The sequence below is a fragment of the Meleagris gallopavo genome, chromosome 3, assembly GCF_000146605.3.
Source record: "Meleagris gallopavo isolate NT-WF06-2002-E0010 breed Aviagen turkey brand Nicholas breeding stock chromosome 3, Turkey_5.1, whole genome shotgun sequence".
NCBI lineage: Eukaryota > Metazoa > Chordata > Aves > Galliformes > Phasianidae > Meleagris > Meleagris gallopavo.
In genome coordinates, this window is record NC_015013.2 from 29,492,065 (window position 1) to 29,510,868 (window position 18,804).

General features: G+C 38.2%; 1 protein-coding gene across 12 annotated transcripts in view; it reads left to right on the top strand.

Annotated features, from left to right (window-relative positions):
- FHOD3 (formin homology 2 domain containing 3) overlaps positions 1-18,804 on the top strand; it is a 370,085-nt gene that overhangs the window by 314,377 nt on the left and 36,904 nt on the right. For all 12 annotated transcript variants that reach the window (XM_010708572.2, XM_031552794.1, XM_010708574.2 and 9 more), the window contains 4 exons: positions 3,472-3,630; positions 11,393-11,575; positions 13,999-14,118; positions 14,566-14,727. In XM_010708572.2, the coding sequence (XP_010706874.1) occupies positions 3,472-3,630; positions 11,393-11,575; positions 13,999-14,118; positions 14,566-14,727 (624 nt within the window). The remainder of the gene's footprint in view (positions 1-3,471; positions 3,631-11,392; positions 11,576-13,998; positions 14,119-14,565; positions 14,728-18,804) is intronic.

The following is an 18,804-nucleotide window of genomic DNA, read 5'->3' on the forward strand; positions in this document are numbered from 1 at the left end:
AAAAAAAGAGCACTGAGCAACAAATCAAAAGTCAGACCTCCAGATTTCATAGCAGTAGATGCAAGCAGGTGCATGGAAAAGGAATAGTCCAGAAGGATAAGAGAAGCAAAGCCAGAGCGTGTTGGAGTGGGGGTTGGGGGTCTTTGGCTCTCTCCTGTGCGTATGATTTTATCCAGCTGTAACCAATTTTACTCCAGTTTCTAATCCTTCACTGTGATTTCCACAACACACAGCTATAAACAGCTACTTCCTGGCTTATGAGAAGTTTTTCATTAAACACAATAGACTGCAATAAAATAAAATGGATTTTAAATTGTAGGATATAATAGAGGAATTTAAGATAGAGAGGTGGTTCTTGATTTTAGGAAAATGTATTCTGCTTTGGGCAGTATGTACATTGATTATAGTTGGTGGAGCAGTTTTTTATTGCAGAATGCCTATTTTCTGAATTGGACGACCACAACATTTTATTAGTGGACAGAAGGAGTGATCAGGTACCCCTCCAAAAAAGCCTAGAATTTCTTTCCTTCACATACTGCCAAACAAAGCAGGTATTTTGGCAAAGTACATCAAAGTGTTAATTTTTCTGTGACAAGAAATTCAGTAGTTGCATACACTACTGAATCAAAAGTTACTGCCCAACCCTTCTGAAATCTGTGTGGTTCTGCAAGTCATTGAAAAGTATTATTTTGTTGATTCATCTATACCCAGTGGGAGTATCAGTCATCATCATCATGTGCCCACAGGCACAAAAGCAAGCAGGAGTGAAAAATTAAAGAACTTATTTTCACATATGCATGTGTGTATTTGCTTAGATACATACTCTTAGTAAAAATAGTTGTTGTAAGGTGAATAAATGCTAAGTCTTGTCATAAATGTGGAACAACATTTCTGAAAAAGATAATCTGTTTGATATCTTTAGCAAAGTAAGTGGCAGCTGAATAATTCCTTTTCAAATCCCCAGTGTTAAATCCTTGCTAGTTAAGATAGAAACAAAAATAAATTGCCATCTTGTTATTAAGGGATTTCCCAAGTTTTTCTGTACTACTATGCACATAGTTCTACAAGTTTAAACAGAAGAGATATTTCTATCTTGATGCTCTTATATAAAATTGAGCACTGAAAAAGTGATAGAAATTCTTATGCATGCTTAATTAAAGCAGATAGATAGTTTTTCGACTACATGCTCACCAAACCAAAGGTCACCTTCTGTGAGACTGCTGGTGTTTTTGAATAACCTATCTTGTCTGCCAGGCCTTCAGTAAAAGGCAACAGCATCTGGCCAGTTAGCTCTTATAAAAGTCTAAATTCGCTGCAGTTCTTGGTACGTTGTAGGAATGATTCCACCACCTGATTTATATTCCATAATACAATAACCAGCAGCTCAAGGCTATATATTGGCACTTTGAGATGTGAAATCAAGTGCACTAATGAACTAATAAAACACATTCTGAAATCACTTAATATTACAGCAGAAATTGGTAGCTGTAACTCGTTGTAGTACTTAGGCACTTACATCTGTGTGATTTAATTGCAGACCAAAAGAATTCTTTTCCTAGTATTAGGATAATAAAGTTCGAAGTAGTAAAATCTTTTTTCTTTTCTTCATCCTTTTGTTCATTCTGAAGGGATTTCTTTGTAACCTAGCCTTCATCCCTAGAAGGGATTTAAAATCTCATCTGCCACTGTTTTTGTAAAGAATTACTCCAGATTTTCATACTCAACATGCAGCTGTAGCTCTGGAAAATACCTCTCCTGCTTATGTCCCCAGTAGAGCTCATCTGTCTCTCCTAACTCATTGCTGAGGAGGGATCGCAGTCATCCCAGCAGTTGGCATGAGATGTCCCACAAATTAATATGTCTCTCTTGACAAACTTAGGAACCTAAACACAGAGCTGCAGATCTGTGGCTTACTTACCCATACCGCATGTGAGAAGCCTAAATTTAACTCCTTTCCCCCAGCCTCTTCCCTTCTGCAAGGATTCTTCAGAGTGATTCTGTGCTGCAAAAATGGCGGTGTAAATACAGAGGAGCGCAGTACAGACTAAGAGGAAGCAGGCTGTGGTGAACACCACTTGTTTTTATGTGGTCTTGGCCACTAAGTGTGGTCCCAAGAAAGCAATTAATGGCCCAGAAAGTAAAAACGACTGCTTTAAAGGAAAAGTGCTATCTCAGATCACTCAGTCAGCTTGCTTAGAGAAAGAGGTCTTATACTTAAAAAAGGAAAGGTTCAAGGAGGGCTCAGAGATGCTTTTAAGCTGTTGACAGAAGAAGAGTTCTAGCAGAATAAAATGTCATCACAGCTCTCCTAAAATTTATCCTGTTTGTTCTAAAAGTGCCATTTCTTTATATGTTTTTTTTTTTTAAAGCAGTAACATCCCATTGCATGGTCACATCTCTGCCATCTGTGCTGTGCTGAAACATGTCTGTACTTGCTTGCTTCATTGTGCTGGTCTTTTCCCTACATTGCAGTGCTTGGCAGCATCCCTCAACCCATCTCTCATAGAGGAAAGGAAGGGAGAGAACAGAACACTTGCTTCCAAACTGTGTGTGTTGAGGGAGAGGAAAAATTATGTAAGAAGGTGGATTGTGCAGTATGCTCTCATCCTCTCTCTCTCTCAATACCCTCATATACTATGAGCAGACCCCTTGTAGCAACTTGGCACATGATATATTCAGTTGCCAAAGAGGCACCTTTTTGCACAGTGCGATGAGAGATTAAAAGGTGTGCTGTGACACGAAAGTAAAGACAACATTCAGCACTGTGTTTTGTCATAAATGGTTTGTAAGTCACTGTGCATAGTGAGTATGTGTTTTATCATTAGAAGAATAGGGACAGGGAGGAAAAAAAATCACATTAATTTCAAGAATGAAGTGTAATGCTTGTTATTAGTTCTTTGGGTTTTTGTCCTTGCTGTCATTTAAAATACTGTCATTTTTACTGGAGGTAAGCCTGAAATACCATAAGCTGTAAGGTAGAATATTCTTCCTTGTGCCAGAGGGAGAGCAGGCACCCTGATGTCTCCACGAAGGCCTCTCCAGCTCCTTATCTTGTGTCCCAGGTGGAGAGGCCCTGCAAGTCAGCAGAAACCACCCTGCCCCAGCTGGGCCACCTGGGTATCAGAGGTTCAGTGGCTGCTCCAGGTTCATGCAGCCCCAGAGGCCTGGAGCCCTTCAGGCAGCCCTGCCCTGGGCATCCCCAGGCTCCAGCAGTTCCCAAAGCACAGGGAGAACCCTTAGCTCATGGGACAGCCTCTGGCCTTTGTCAGGCTGGCTGTTTCCCAAGGCTGATAACCTGTGTGTCTTGTGCTCGTCTTCTTTGGTCGGTATCTGAGTCAGCTTTTATTAGTGGTTAAAAAGGATTTGCACTCACTGTCAGCATCCTTGCACAGGGGGAGTCTTTGGTGAAAGGAGTGACTTTAACAAACAGACTGGAGGGGTAATTTTCTTCTTGTTCTCTTCTTGATCAAGAAAACTGCTGCAGATGGGAAGCGACAGGAGATCATTGTATTGGACTCAAAACGAAGCAATGCTATTAATATTGGCTTGACTGTGCTACCCCCTCCACGAACTATCAAGACTGCTATTCTGAATTTCGACGAATATGCCTTAAACAAGGAAGGAATAGAGGTAAGGAGCAGTCAGTGTCTTCACGTCTGTGTTTTTGATGTTTTATTGTATTCAGTATTACATATGGTATGGGCCAAATAGTTAATGGAAGAGAGAAAAGATTATATATTACATCATTACGGAGCCGAGTCTTGTTAAATCAGTGCAGTGTACTTAAGCAGATATTGGCCACTTGAAGTTGGGAATGGTAAATGTGGATTTCTCTGCTTTGTTTGTATCTAAGCTTGAATAACAATTGTGTTAATTCCTATTGAGATTTTCAGAGGATTGCCCATTATTCTGAAGCTCAGTTTCTTATTATCTTTATTAAAGCTATTAAACTTGTAAACAGAGCTGATTCTGCATGCATACATTGAAAAGGTATCTGATGCTGAGCACTCATTAAGCAGCAAAGAATAGACAGTGATTTTCTAAAGCTGATGCAACCAGTGCAGTTTAGTAAAGTTCATGCCCAGCTAGCTGTTGGAGTCATTCTAGATTATGTATCTAATGGAAAACAAATACAGTGACTAGTTCTGCTCAAAATAGCATTTCGATATTACTGTTGTTTGAGGAAAAGCAGTTGGTATAAAGATGATGTAATTTTTACCGTTACATGTTAGACTTCGCAGATATTCTTACCAAGATCCAGGATGAGGTCTGCTCATTATTCTTTTATCAAAATATTTTTGTTCTGTGGAGTGTAAAGAAGCCTGCTGCTCCCCTTTGTTTGTTATTTTGTGTTTTATTTTGTTGTGGTTGTATTCATTTCAAATATTTTTTTTAATAAGCCTGTATCATCTAATATGAGTAATCTGCACAACTGCAAATTTCAACCAGTGGTTGAAGTGCATAGGTCTTGTATTGGTTCATAGTTACCTTTTAGTGGTTTGGCCCCCTTTCCACCTTCTCTGTGCTAACTACAGAAGAAAATGATAAAAGCTGGATAGAATGGAAGTGGAGTTGCCAACAGTTTCATACAAAAGAAATATTTAAGACCAAATATTATCCTAACTAGAAGGCGTGGCCTGTTACATTCCTACTAGAATATGATTTCTTCCCAAAGCTACATTATTTGCTGTATGCCTACCTTACTGATATTTTGTAGGTGATAAACCAGACTTAAAAATTGATTTTCATGATCAACAAAAGTTGCTTTTTATCCCAGTTGGTTAGATTTCGATCTTTGGGGCAATTATGGCTACCACGAGTTTCACAGTGGCCAGTTACATGCCCAACTCCATGTGTCCACCACTATACTTTGCAGTACTGAATGTTCCAGATCAGAAAGAAGCATCCCTCCAGCCAAATCCAACTCTCATACCACCAAGACCTCAATTTGCAGAAAGTATATACAAAGAAAGTCCTGCATAAAAAGGCTGATAGAGCATCATCCTTTGAATTGCTACCTTACTTGGTTTGCTCAACAGAAGCTCAGCTGCTCTGCTCACCTCCCAGTGCCACCATTTGTAGCTGATGTGCCCATCTGCCAACCACCTGCAGTGTCCACAATTGGGAGTGCCTTGTACCACCACGCCCTTATTTGGGTAGCCTTTTCATTAGCTGCCAGAAACCCGTAATTTAATTTAAAATATATATAATAAATGCATGCAGCTTTAAATATAAGATTTCAGAAACCAGAAAATGCTGCATTGTTAATATACCTGCCCAGTGCTAAAGAAAATAGAATTTCTGAGTGTTCTGAGTGTCCACAGCTTGAAGCTGAAGGATGTGAGTAATCCTGATGTGATCATTTAGGTATTTAAAACTGAGAGAAAGGATAAATAGACCTGACTCCGGATACTTTCTGTGTTGAGGGATGAAGCCTTCATTAGTTGGGAAGGTTGGTGTTCATGGAGGAAAAAAAAATTTTCTTGTAAATGCGGAGTTCCATTTTGATTTATGGTTTGTCAAGTTAAATGGCACAATGAATTCAGATTCCATTCCGCACAATTTACAGATTTTTCTTATAGCACATCGTTGCAGAGTCAGAGAGACATGTAGCAAAATAGAGAGCTGGATTGAGCTATGTAGATTTAGACAAGAGGTACAAGAAGAGGCACAGAATTGCATCATCTTGAATCCTGCTGTTCTCAGTAGTGCCCTTCGCAGTTTCCTGTACTGCTCCTTTGACCAACAGTGTGGATTAACTTTGTTAACCTCTTTTCCCGTTTTTATCTGTTCATTGACTTTAGTATTAGAGTTAGTTTGAAAGGAACAGAAGATGTATATTTTAGATGTTTCGTATTTTAGACCATGTGTTTGAAGTGCTTAGGTATCCCTGATAATGGAGATGTGGTCTTAGAAAGACAGATGTAGTCAGTTCAGTACGCAGAGGAGGCACTGTAGGGAAACATGCTTTCAAAGGAAGGCACAATGTGTGTCTATGAGCACATGTCAATCCAGCTAAACAATTTTGTTTTGCCATCTTACATTTGCCAAAGTGGTTGTGCTTTCCTTTCTTTGAAAACTTGGCATCCATTGTGTTCAAACAACTTGGAACTCAGCTGCAAACAAAGAACTGCCTGCTTAGCATGGACGAAGGCTCCCTCAGAGTTAAGCAAAAAGGCAAGTTTAAAATCCTGGCATGTAATTTTACTTCAAGAATAGTCCACCAGACCAGTCCTTGCTGTTGTCTTCAGTAAAGGGAGCAAGTAGGTCTATGTGCTACTCAGGGAACGAGACTAAAAATCAAATTATACCAAACAATATAATTAATTTAGCCAAGTAAAATGGGGGTAATGCTGTGAGGAAATTAAGATTGTATGCCTTGTTTTTTCCAATGTAGCTTTGTGATACTGTGTATTACATGGATGGGCAGTGCTTTTAGTAAAACTTGAAATGAAAAAGCTAAGTCCTCTATAACCAAGCAGTTAAGTATTTTGAAGGCCATGTGTTTGGAATGATTACATAGCCCTGAGATGTAAAAAGAGATAAGAAATGAGAGCTTACTGTTACAAAGGCAGATGGTGACATTTATAAACAAACAAAATCCACAAAAGTTGGTTTTCAGAAATGATCAAAGTATTTAAATTTGTTCTAATAGTTGCCACCTCAGTATGTTGGCTTTTGCAGTTTCCAATTGGGTTAGCTAATACTTTGTGAAAGACTGGTGGGGTATTTCAAACTATGCTAGCTTGCTTGACCTGGAAAAACGCCTTTTTTCACAAGTCTGGACAGAACACAGAATTGAATAAACAGTACTTTGTTGGCTGTACTCTAGCAGTCTGCATATCACTGCCTTAACAAGTTTCAGGCTTTTTTTAATGGGAAAAAAGCTACCCTTTCACTCCTTGGAGAAAACAAAAATACTTTCTATGGCTTCTGTGAACAGCAATTGCATGTTGATGTATTTCATTAGAGAGCTGAAGAAGTGGAGCAATCTGACAAAAACCATGGCTGTCAGTTTCTGATTTATAGAGATCATTGTAAAGCATTTTAGATATAGTCCCTTTTCTGAAGTGGATCCTTTTTTTAAAAAGTTCATATAAAAATTAGTGTAGGAAGCCTCATTTACTATGGTGTCATGAGCTCCACATTCTTTTAGATTTTCTATTCTATTCCTTTGTACACATATACATTTGTTTTCTCCAGGTAATGAGTATAGAATATAATCAATGATGAATATAAAACACTGATGTGTCTCATTAGTAGATGCCTGAAAAAATGAAGATGAGAGCTTTTTTGAATCTGAATCTATTGTTGAGACTTGTCAAATATCAGATAACGTGTATTTGGTTATGTAGCTTATGAACAGATGGGCCTTTAGCCACAAAAAGCTTAGGGCACAATAACAACCAGATATTTCATTTCCTAATTTTTTTAGGTTACTGTTTGACTAAAATCACATGTGAACATTGAGCTACTCTTGCAACCTCATCAACAATGAGAAGCCCCATAACTGTTGGAAAAGATAACTTAAGCACCTCATTTCTGGAGAGGCTGTTAACAGTTTCTGATTAGGTACTTCCTCACAGCCCTTTTTTTTTTTTTCCCTTCAGCAAAATGTGAGTCTGTCTTCCTAATGATTGCAGGCAGCTTGTGCTCTGAACCCCCTCTGAGGTGCCCACTTCCTCCTGAACGCCTGAGGGAGAAAGGCCTGAGCCTTCCATGGCTTTCACCCTCAGAGCCTTGTAAGGCCTTCCTCTGAGAAGTTTTTGGAAATCGTACAATAGGAGGGCAGAGTCCGGGAAATAGCTAGTTTGATCCTTTCACTAAAAGTTCAAGGAGAAAAATAATTAGGATTGATGATCTAAAGTGAATGAGATCCCCCCTCCCCCTCCTTTTTTTTTTCTTCATATAAAGATTTGTGTACTGTTTTTCCTCAGAATTTTAGTCTTTGACCCAAGCAATTTTTATGAGAGTGCCTGCAGATGAAATATGTGTGTGATACAATGTTGTGTCATGTTATGGGAGGATATGAGTGTAGGGTTTGCCGATAACCAGTCTTCTTTTAACCTGCCAGGAGACTATCATGCTGGGGAGAGCATTATGAACTGATCATTGGATTCAAATGTATTTATGATTTAATGGTCATATTAGGTGCCAGTAACTTCTTCCCTATTGAGTTTTTATTCTCTTTTTATTGTCAGTGATGTTTAAAAAAATGGTAAGAAAAATAATAAGAAACTGGCAGGTGTTTTTGGAACTGAACAAATGGTTCAAGTTAGTCATAGAGTGGAAATCAGAAATAAGAGCGTGTTCCTACTTGCTCAGGATCACACCAAGGATGCCAACCAGCAGGGTAAGAATTGTTTGCCTGAACAGACTAAAAGCTCTGGGGAGTAAATAGCTGCTGTGGGGGTGGTTGCACTGCAGATGGTATGAGTCCTGCCAGCACATGGATACAGCTCTGATGCTGTCAAGGCAATGCTTGCAGCAGCAGGAATAATTCTTGTCATCTGGAACTATATGTACAGGCTCTTTTGCTTGGCATTCCCTTTTTCACATACTGCAATGTACAGCCCAGCAGACTCGCAGTATTTGGGTTCAGATTTTTATCAGCTCCATCTGGCTCATGGTGCTTGCATGAAGCACGAGGAGGAGGAGAGTCCCTTTGGAAGTAAAGCTTACTGTTTCGTTGCCCATTTAGAAATGCCCAAAAGCAATGCAAAATCTCTGGAGTATGGGCCCTGCACCACCACAAAATACTTGTGGGATCCCTGGGTAGCTGCCAAAAGCCCTAGTTATTTGTAGGAGGCAATTGAGAATACTGCTGAAGTGTTAGCCTTCAAAAATGCATGAGAAGCATTTTTACATCCATCACATGGCTACTGCTAAACTCACCATGTAGGGATGTTCCTGTGATCCTATTTGTAATTTTTCCTGGTTTACTCAGAGAAGCGTTAGCTTCTTGTTATTGTTTAAGAGATATTTTTTCAAAAGTCCTCCTTGAGAAAAAAAAAAAAATCTTTTTGTGAGCTTAAGGCTCAGTCTCTCTTCTGTGAACTTTTTAAAATGATACTGGCTGAGTGCTGAGAAACGTTGTAAAGCAGCTAGTTGAAATCTCTACTTTGATGTTGTCACCTTAGTTACAGAGTTTAGCATCTGTGGGTGGATAGATAGAACATCAACACAAATACTATCAATTCTGAGCAGAACATTTTCCAAATAACTATTGACAAGGGAAGGAAAAGTACTGAGGGGTATTCCTCCTCTTCTTTTTTTCATTGGGATAAGAATTGATTGAAAGTTTTTGTTTGTCATTAAGTAGAAGCTCCAGTCTTTTAACATTTATGATTCCTTTAGTCATTGGTGAGAGCCAGGGCATCTTATTGCAGCATTCAAGCTGCAATTTTTCTCTCTTAATGTGAATGGCAATGTCAATAGGAAGAACTGCTTCTCTATTTATATTTATGGAAGCCTGCATATGAAGATGATCAGCAATAAGTCCCAGTTCAACAGACTGAAAATTGCTTGCTTCCCCCTTATTAACATTATTTGCTTGCTTAACCCTTGTACTCTGCCTGACTGAGCAGGAAAATCCCTTGTTATCCACACTTAGGTGCAGCCCTGTACAAGGAGCTAAATGAATTAATGGTACTAATAAGGGACTGTTGTGGTAATTTAATAAATTGGCTTTCATAAAAACATGGAATGGCTTAGGTTGGAAGGAACCTTAAAATCCATCCATTTTCAATTTTCTGCCATAGCCAGGGCTACTACATACCAAGTCAGGCTGCCCAGGGCCCAATCCAGCCTGGGCTTGAACACTTCCAGGGATGAGGATCACAATTTTCCAGTGCCTCACCATGTTCCGAGTAAAGAATTTCTTCCTAACATCTAACGTAAATTTCCTCTCTTTTTGTTTAAAGCCATTCCCCCTTGTCGTATTACTATCAGACTGTGTAAAAAGTTGGTCCCTCTCCTGCTTATGTGCTCCCTTCAAGTACTGGAAAGTCACAGTGAGGTCTCCTCGGAGCTTTCTCTTCTCTAAGCTAAACAAGCCTTACTTCTCTTTGTAAGAGAGGTGCTCGAGCTCTCTGATCATCTTTGTGGCCCTTCTCTGGACCTGAACTGGACTGGCTTTGTCCAGAAAACTGTCTTTTGTCTCACAAATCCATACTTTGAATTGGCAGGTCTGGTAGCTCTTTGGCGGTAGTTTTATTATTCTTTCCTTACCTGCAAAGCAGCCTTTTATCATTATAGAAAGCTACAGCAAAAACATCATTCCTCTGATGAATAAACATAAGTTGTGTTGAAAGCCTACTGATTTGTTTTAATAAGGCACTGATCAATAGGGCAAAGGCCTCACTTATCTGATGCCTTTATGTGGTTTTGCTTCTCTTTTTCATTTTGAAATGCATTTATTATTTTATAAAATAAAAAATAATACCTTTGGGAAAGGAAGCTGCCACATGTAAGCAAGCATGTAAAGTCCAGGAATTAAAGGGAAAATATAAATGTTTTGAGCCATGCTGGCAGCAGAAACTGGAAATACTGGCATCATTTTTTATCAGTATTTTGGACTTTAGAGATAAAAAAAAAAAAAAGTAAGGCTGTAATCTGTACAGTTTATAACTATATTCTGTGAGTGACCCTTGGGAAGTTGTCCTCAGTCCAAGTGACATTTTTAGGAATGTCCTAATGTGTTGTAATCAATCAAAATAACCGAAATGAAAAACAGTAAGTGATAAGGAGAGCAAGGAACAGGCATTCCTGTTGTGCCATACAGTGTGTGTATCTTATTCATGCCATCTTCTCTGAGAACCAGCCTTTTTTCATCCTCTAGGCTTCCCTCCAAAAAACACAGTGTGCCACACTGCATATTGTTCAGTTGCACTGTATGAAACCTTTCTCCAGCTCGTATATGTCCTCTGATATTTTTTTATACCTATATATGCACTGGGAGATGGATAGGTGTTGAGGCTAAAAACATTTCATATATAATTTGCAGAAAGGTGCTCTGAAGATGTAAAACTGAGGAGATCTGTCCTGTCTAGTCTCCCTGTCTTCCTTCAGGGTTTAATTCCATTATGAATTATGTATGCTGAAAGGAGATTTTAAAAATGTATTTTAATATAGATGTATTTTTCAACAAGATAGTAGGCCTCATTTTTATTTCTTCTACAATGGTTCAGTGCTTGCTGAACTGTCAACTTCTGCCATTGACACTGAAAGAAGCTTGTGTCAAACCAAAACAACCCAGTGTCAAACAAGCTTGAATGACATCAAAATGAAGCTTATCAGTTTTTGCTGTGGATGTGTCTCGATACCACTATGCCCACCCCTTGTACACATATCAGCCCCTCCACTGATGATTGCCTTTTGTCTCCCTTTGCAGAAAATTTTGACTATGATCCCAACGGAGGAGGAGAAGCAGAAGATCCAGGAGGCACAGCTGGCGAACCCTGATGTCCCCCTGGGCAGCGCTGAACAATTCCTTCTCACCCTCTCTTCCATCAGTGAACTCTCTGCCAGGCTCCAGCTGTGGGCTTTCAAGTTGGACTATGAGATAGTGGAAAAGGTGAGACGAGCATGCAGAGGCCGAGGGAGACACTGTTCCAAGTCTTTGCTTAATCTTTCTCTGTCCTTGCTATATATTTTGACTCTGTATTTTGTGGAAATAGTTAATGAGTCACTTTTGTTTCAGTGGCTGACCAGGAAACAGCTGAAATGATCCTTCATAGTCTGTTCCTCCTATGAAAGAAAATTAGGGATTATGTCTTCCTTCCTTTAATTAGACAGTAATGACATTGGAACAAAGAAGAGGGTTAAATCCTGACCGCACTTGTTCCAGATGTTGCTATTCAAGAAAAGCATTACTTTCAGGCAGTAAGAGTTTTTCCTTAAATGAAATGGACAACAGGATTCACTAATGTATCATGAGAATACTGATCTTACATACATTTAAACTAAGGAAAACACTATTAATTAAAGTTATTTCTATATATAACTCTCAAAATTATAAACAAAAGATAGGAGCATCTTTCAAGGGTGTTCTTTTCAATTCTATCAGGTTCTCCCTGTACCAGGTCTACTGAATTCATGATACACATGGAGTTGAGTTCACTTATGCATACATATTGAACATTTACCTTACATTATTCTTTATATTATATTACATTTATACTTTACATTACATTATTCTGGCAGATGTCTCTCTGCCAGAAATTCAGGGCCAGTCCTTAAATTTGATTCAAGTATAATTTAAGGTTTAAAAAAAAAGGCACTGAGGATGTTATGTGGTAGCGAAGGATACAAGATTTTTCTGCATTATCTATTTGTCTTCTCTAGGTAAGAGGTGAATTTTAAAAGAGGGCAAGAATTACCATTTCTTTTATTTATATGATGTCTGGCACACCGTTTGGTTTGGTGTTGATTTTCTTTGTTGGTTTGCTTTATGTTTTTTTGCTACAAAAAACTGAAAAATTTGGAGTAATTATAAATACAGACTATGTAAAAGAGCATTGAGCACTTGTACACTTTTGTACACATGAAAGCATACAAAATGGCCTGCTTGGAAGATTTTCGTGCTACCTTTTTATACATCCTCAGACCTTTTAGGAATTATTTTTAAACAGTTTGCAAATTGATGCAGGCAAAATGTACATAAAAGTCTGTGTTTATAGCAGTTTTATAGCAATGCGATTTCATCTCTATTATTCAACAAAGCAAAAAAATCCTGAGTAGTAAATCAATTCAAAGAATTCTGTACATTAGTTTATTGCTTTTAGTTTAATTTGATAATGCCTTGGATTATTTAGCAATTCCCCTATGAAGTATGCATAACTTTGGTTACTGTGCCATCTCTTAAATTACGTAGAATTTGACATACTCTCTCCAACAGTTGAATTTCTAGTCACAGCAGTGAGAAGAAATGCATGGGTTTTTTTTTAATCTCTCTTCTCTTTTAATGGTAAAATATCACTACAGATTTTGAACGACTCATTGTGTTTCCCTGACACAGTAAATTGTGCCGTTATTTTCCCTCTTGGTCTAAAATAACAGCTTATTTTGGCTTCTTAGCTCATAAAAAGTGTAGTAATTTGGGAAAAGAATGCTTTCCAGAGATGCTTAGGATTGCATTTGGAGATAGGAACAACGTGAACTGTTACTGTGCACATAAAATAAATAGCCGTGGGCCTCACACAAAGATAGAAATAAACTCACTCATCTGAATTGCCTTCACTGTCTTCCTTTGAACTCTCTGGTGTAGTGCACTTCCCGAGGTAATGGAACAGAATTCATGTTTTCAAGTCTTATCAGTTTACATACCTATTCTCAGATAATGTGTGTGGATGGAACCTGCATTAAGTTAAAAGATCAAAATGAGACCCACTTTTAAGGCTTCGTATTTGCAGTAGTTTTTTTTAGTTACTTTGGTGTGGGTTTTTTGTTTTTTTTAAACCAGATTTAAAGTTGCATGAGCATAAAGTGCTATCTAAAACTCAGAGATGGCTACTGTTCGAAGAAAGCTTCAGGATTAGGCTTTGAACATCAATTCAGTCAGGGCTTTAACTCTTTTTTGTTGTTGTTTATTTGTCTGTTTGAAGATTAGAGAGAATAGTTATAAAAAGCTCTTTGATCATTTGGGATAGGACAGTATGTACGCCTCTAATTCAAGTGCAACAGCCCCTTTACTAATACTGCCTCTCCTATTTGGAAAACAGTCATAGAGCAATCCTGAGTACAAATGTATTATAACACAAGTTAATTGCATACATAAGTAAACAACACTGGGGAAGTATTTTATGTATTTCTTGACTGTGATGGATTAACTGGAACATGAAGGAAAGCCATCAAACATGGCCAGTTTACACTCTGCAAGATTGCAGTTCAGGAACTTGTTGCAGTTATTAATCTAAATTATTAAAAAATAATAGTATTAAAAAGGAGAAACCATAGACAACTGCAGCCTTTATTTTCTTGTTTCTTTTCTCATGGCAGGAAGTTGCAGAACCACTTCTAGATCTGAAGGAAGGAATGGACCAACTGGAGCACAATAAAACTTTGGGATTTATCCTTTCTACTCTACTAGCCATTGGGAACTTTCTGAATGGAACCAATGTAAGTCCGACATTTCTCTTGGAGCTTTTGCTTCAAAAAACAGAAGTCAAAGCCATTGTGACAGCTACAAGCCAGTATTTATTTCTTACAAGGAATGTAAGTTAGAAAACTAATTTACTAGTTCTAGTTCATGGAACTAGTGTTCCAGTGTGCTCTTTGTCTCTTTCTGCATAACCTGAAAGAAATTTAAAGTAGGCACTCTCTCGTGTAAGTTCTTTGAGTTCAGTGTTGATGCTCACCAAACAGTGATAACTATGTCATGAGTCATTTCACTGCAGAGTGATTTTAGGCCTATTCTTCAGCAGTTAAAAAAAAAAAAAACCAGTAAGTTTCTTCTGATGTAGAATTCTTCTTCTTTCTCCTGTGCTTCTACTTGGGCATTTTCATGTACTTACATGCATGGCAAGGAGTAACATTTTTATTTTCTTCTTATTTTCCCTCATACAGGCCAAAGCTTTTGAATTGAGCTACCTCGAGAAGGTTCCAGAAGTGAAGGACACAGTGCATAAGCAGTCCCTTCTGCACCATGTCTGCACTATGGTGGTGGAAAAGTTCCCAGACAGCACTGATCTTTATTCAGAGATTGGGGCCATCACTAGGTCAGCCAAGGTATGTCTGGTATATGGGTATATATATATATAATTATTTTTTAATGGGTATATTTATAACCCATTAATTGATTAAACTTGAGATAACCAACATAAAAATGCTGGTTAATAATTTCCACCTAGTCCAGTGTTTTGATTCTGACAGTTGCCAATACCAACTACTTGGGAAGAGAGCATATGCAGCTTTGATTGAGTAGATCTCTCCTAGAGAATCTTCATTTCATGAATCATAATACTCATTATATGCATCAAATGGGGAATTACTTATTTTTCAAAAACCATGTTGTTTCATTATTTTGAGGGGAAAAAAAATCTGTTATCCAATTGTTTTTTAAACATCAAAAATCAAGTCATATTTTGGCTCCTAGGAAAGTACTTGTGACATTGAATTCCATACTCTAATTTTGTCTGTTGTTGTATTTGCCAGCTTCAGATTTTACTTTCTTTAATATATTGAACAGTAGAAATTTCTTTTATCTCTATATTTCATGGAATCATAGAGTTATTTAGGTTGGTCATCACTCTATTCATTGTGATGCCAAACAAAAGCAGTCTGCTCAGATCCTTGCCTGCATTTCGAATAATCCTTCTGCAGTTTTTTTAGACACAGTTTTCACAGTTTTTCTGTCTTTCCTTTTGGGATGGGTTAAAACACAGTTTTCCAGCCCGTACTTAGTGATGTTACATGCTTACTATATTTGCCCATCCTGTCTATGCTGTCTTTTGTCGGTTACCTGAGATTTTGTGTTTTTTGACTGTTGCTGTCCTTCTGATACGAGTCATCTTTTCACTGCTCTCAGGGGCATCCAGACAGTTCATCAGGCTTTTAGAACTCAGCCAGATATTGAGTTATTCCACGTTAGTGCCTTCTAAATACACTTCATTGCAATTCAAAGTAATGACCATGATCAGCTGAGGCAGTCTGATTACTCATCTCTTACATCCCTTATAACCCTTTGAAGTCAGGGCTAATCTGAGTAATTTTTTGCCATCTTGTTCTCCTGTTTTTATTTATTCTTTCAGACAGATTACCTGGTATAGTAATAAAGCTTGAAGCTGTGCAGTCTTCTGAATCTGCCTTACTGTTTTTGAAAAAGATAGGTGAAACTTCTGCTGTCCTCTCATTCTCCAAGGTATTAAGTGTAGTGAAAGCATACCCATTTTAGTCAGTTACTGAACTGCTTTATTCTAATTGCCTTTAGAAATTCTTCTCTTCTGGTTTTTGTTGCTTTGTAAGCTATCTTCGTCCAGCAGATTTGTTTCTGTAATTGAATACTTGCCGTTTGTTTGTGTCTGCTAACAAATAAAATACAGAGAATAAAAGCAAGTACCAGAATTGATTCTCCCCCTACATGCCTCCTACATAATGAAGTTGGATAAAAAGAGTTCATCTTCCTTCCCTCCCCTAACTTTTGTCTTCCTCAGTTTCTCTCCTCCCCAGTCATCCAGGACCTCCTACTATTTTTTATTTTTTTTTCTTTAGATACCATAAGGGAATTTGTGGCTTTTGTTTTATATCTTTAGCTATTTGTTCTTTGGACTCCATCTCTCCTCTACTGGTTTTCCTCTTGTACAGCCTTTGTATAGGCTATGTTTTATTGCCTTCACTAGGCCTGGTTTCTCATAGTGAGGATTTTTTTATTTTTGTTGATTTTGTTGAGTGATTCTTCATGTATTAAAACTTAGGTGTATTTGTTTCTCCTTTCTCATTGTTAAGAAATTATTTCACTTTTTTACATAAGTTAATTGCTAAAATGAAAATCACCACAAGAGAGAACAGCTGTCATTTTCTAAAATCCACACCACCGCATGCTGGGTGCTCTCACATGAGTCTTCTATTTCTGTTTTTCAGCCTTAGAAAGTGGAAGAAAGCTTAACTCAATGCAGTCACTTGTAAAAAATTTTTAGGTCTAAGAGCATGCAAAATTGAGCGAAGTCTTTCAGTCTGTGGTTTGCTGATCTAGTGGCCCTGCCCAAAGCGGATGAAATTCTGAAAAGGCCAGACAAAATCACATTAAGAGAAATTATAGCCTTAACCTTCTGCGTGACGCCCAAGGTCTCCCTCCTTGGGATGTTCCTACATGTGTTATACCACTGATGGATTACTCTAACAAGCTCTATTCCCACTTGATCTTAGCTGCCACAAATCAAAGAGTTAGGACATGGAAGCCATCCAAGCTGCCCTCTTCAAGAGAATGTTCACAGACTAGGCAAAGTCTTGGTTTAGGAAAGCTGACAGGAAAAGAGAACTAATATTTCACAGTGGATTATGCGGTATTTTGAGCTCCATTTTGTCTACAAACATCTTTCAGAAACCACAAAGGCTAAACAATTTCCATGCCGTAGATAAACGGAGATGCCCCTTCCCTTGAGTTGCACATCATATGAGAATTTCCTGAGTCTTAGTTCACACAAAACAAAACAAAAAAACCCTTGATGTCTCACCAGAAAGTTTTTTTTAATTATTTAAAAAAAAAAAACTTGTAAGATATTACAAGACTCTTTGCCTTTTGCTGAAGAACTGAAGTCATAAAATGGCAAAATAAACAAACAAAAAAACCCAAACAGAAACATATGAAAAAATAACAAAAAAATAGAACTCTATATAAGTCTTCATAGTTGTATAAAAATACCTAAGATCATTTCGGACCTTTGGGACCACAATTTGCTTAGGATCCCATGATGAGCACTTGCTTATTTGTTCTCTTTTACATAATTTAATTTGTTTTATTGCTGTTTTTAAATGGCATTGTACCAGAAGTGTTGTAGCTAACACAGAAGCAGAACCCCCAGGTTTCTGCAGTAAAACTTAGGGTTGTTTCTATCAATTGTCTTTCCAGTATGGCAAAGAGGGAATTACATGAACAATTTGGATATTAGTGTTAATCTTTTCTTTGGTCCCTTTGAATAATTTTCCCCATGCATCCTAAAGCTGGCCATTGGCCAATTCCGTAGGGTAAATCACGAATTGCCTTAGGGGTTTACTTACGAAAAACAAATTTCTGGCTGTTTTTTAACCCCTGTAGCAGGAAACTCATGCTGCTTCCAGCTCTGCTTCAGTTGGACTTCTCTTGCCTTGCTCAACAGAAAGTATTGTCTGCAATTATCACTCAAGGGTGCTTTCCCTGCATTACTTTTAACAAAACAAAAAAAGCCAAAAGAGATATAATTTTCTCTGGAAGGAAGCTTGCTTAAAGTGGGGGCACAAGGTTTCTTATGGCTGTGTCATTCCTTACAGGTGCCAGCTGTAGTTACTCCAGCTCTGTGCACGGCTTAGCAGGAGCAAAGGTGGGAGCAGAGCAGGATGAGGCAGCTGGCTGCTTGCAGTCAGACTGGACTAAGGGGGACGGAGCTGCAGTAGCAGATGACACTTCAGGATTTGGTCTGAAAGAGAACATGTTTAATTTTGTACGTGTACCTGACAGCACTGTGCTATTTCAGTAGTGTTTCAGATGAAGTGACAGCAAGTGGTATTGTAAATCCTTGATACCAAGAAGTGACCTGCATCATTGCTTACAGCTATTGTTCCTCTTCTTCCCAGTGTGAACTTTCATAAACAGTTTGCCAATAAATCTCACCCATATTAGTGTGTTTACTGCAGATTGTTTGAGGTACTAAGGCACAGTGCAAAGGCAAGTATTGTACAGATTGATCTGGTCAGTAAGCACTTCTTTCCTTTAATTGTTAATCAGTGGGTTGATTTCAGTGTTTTCATGTCCAGAATTATTTTAGTGGGATGCTGTCTCTTACCCTGGAATCAGAAATGCGTGTACAGAAACTCCTTTATCCTTTGCTTGCTCTGAGATCTGGCATCTGCTTCACTTACAGTATGTGACCAACTGTGCAAGTTGTACTGATATTGATCCTGGCTAATTCTTGTGATGTTCAGTAAGGCAAATAGTGGGAATAGTGGAGAAGACAGAGTTTAGAATGTAAGCCACCAAAGGTCACTGCACTCAGATGACAGCATATTTTCAAGGAGAAATACTCAGAGTTTCGTTTGGTGCTGAACTATCTCAGGAAAAGATGAAGGTTTTGTGTTCCCTGACAGAACTCATCCCTGTAATAATGTGAGAAT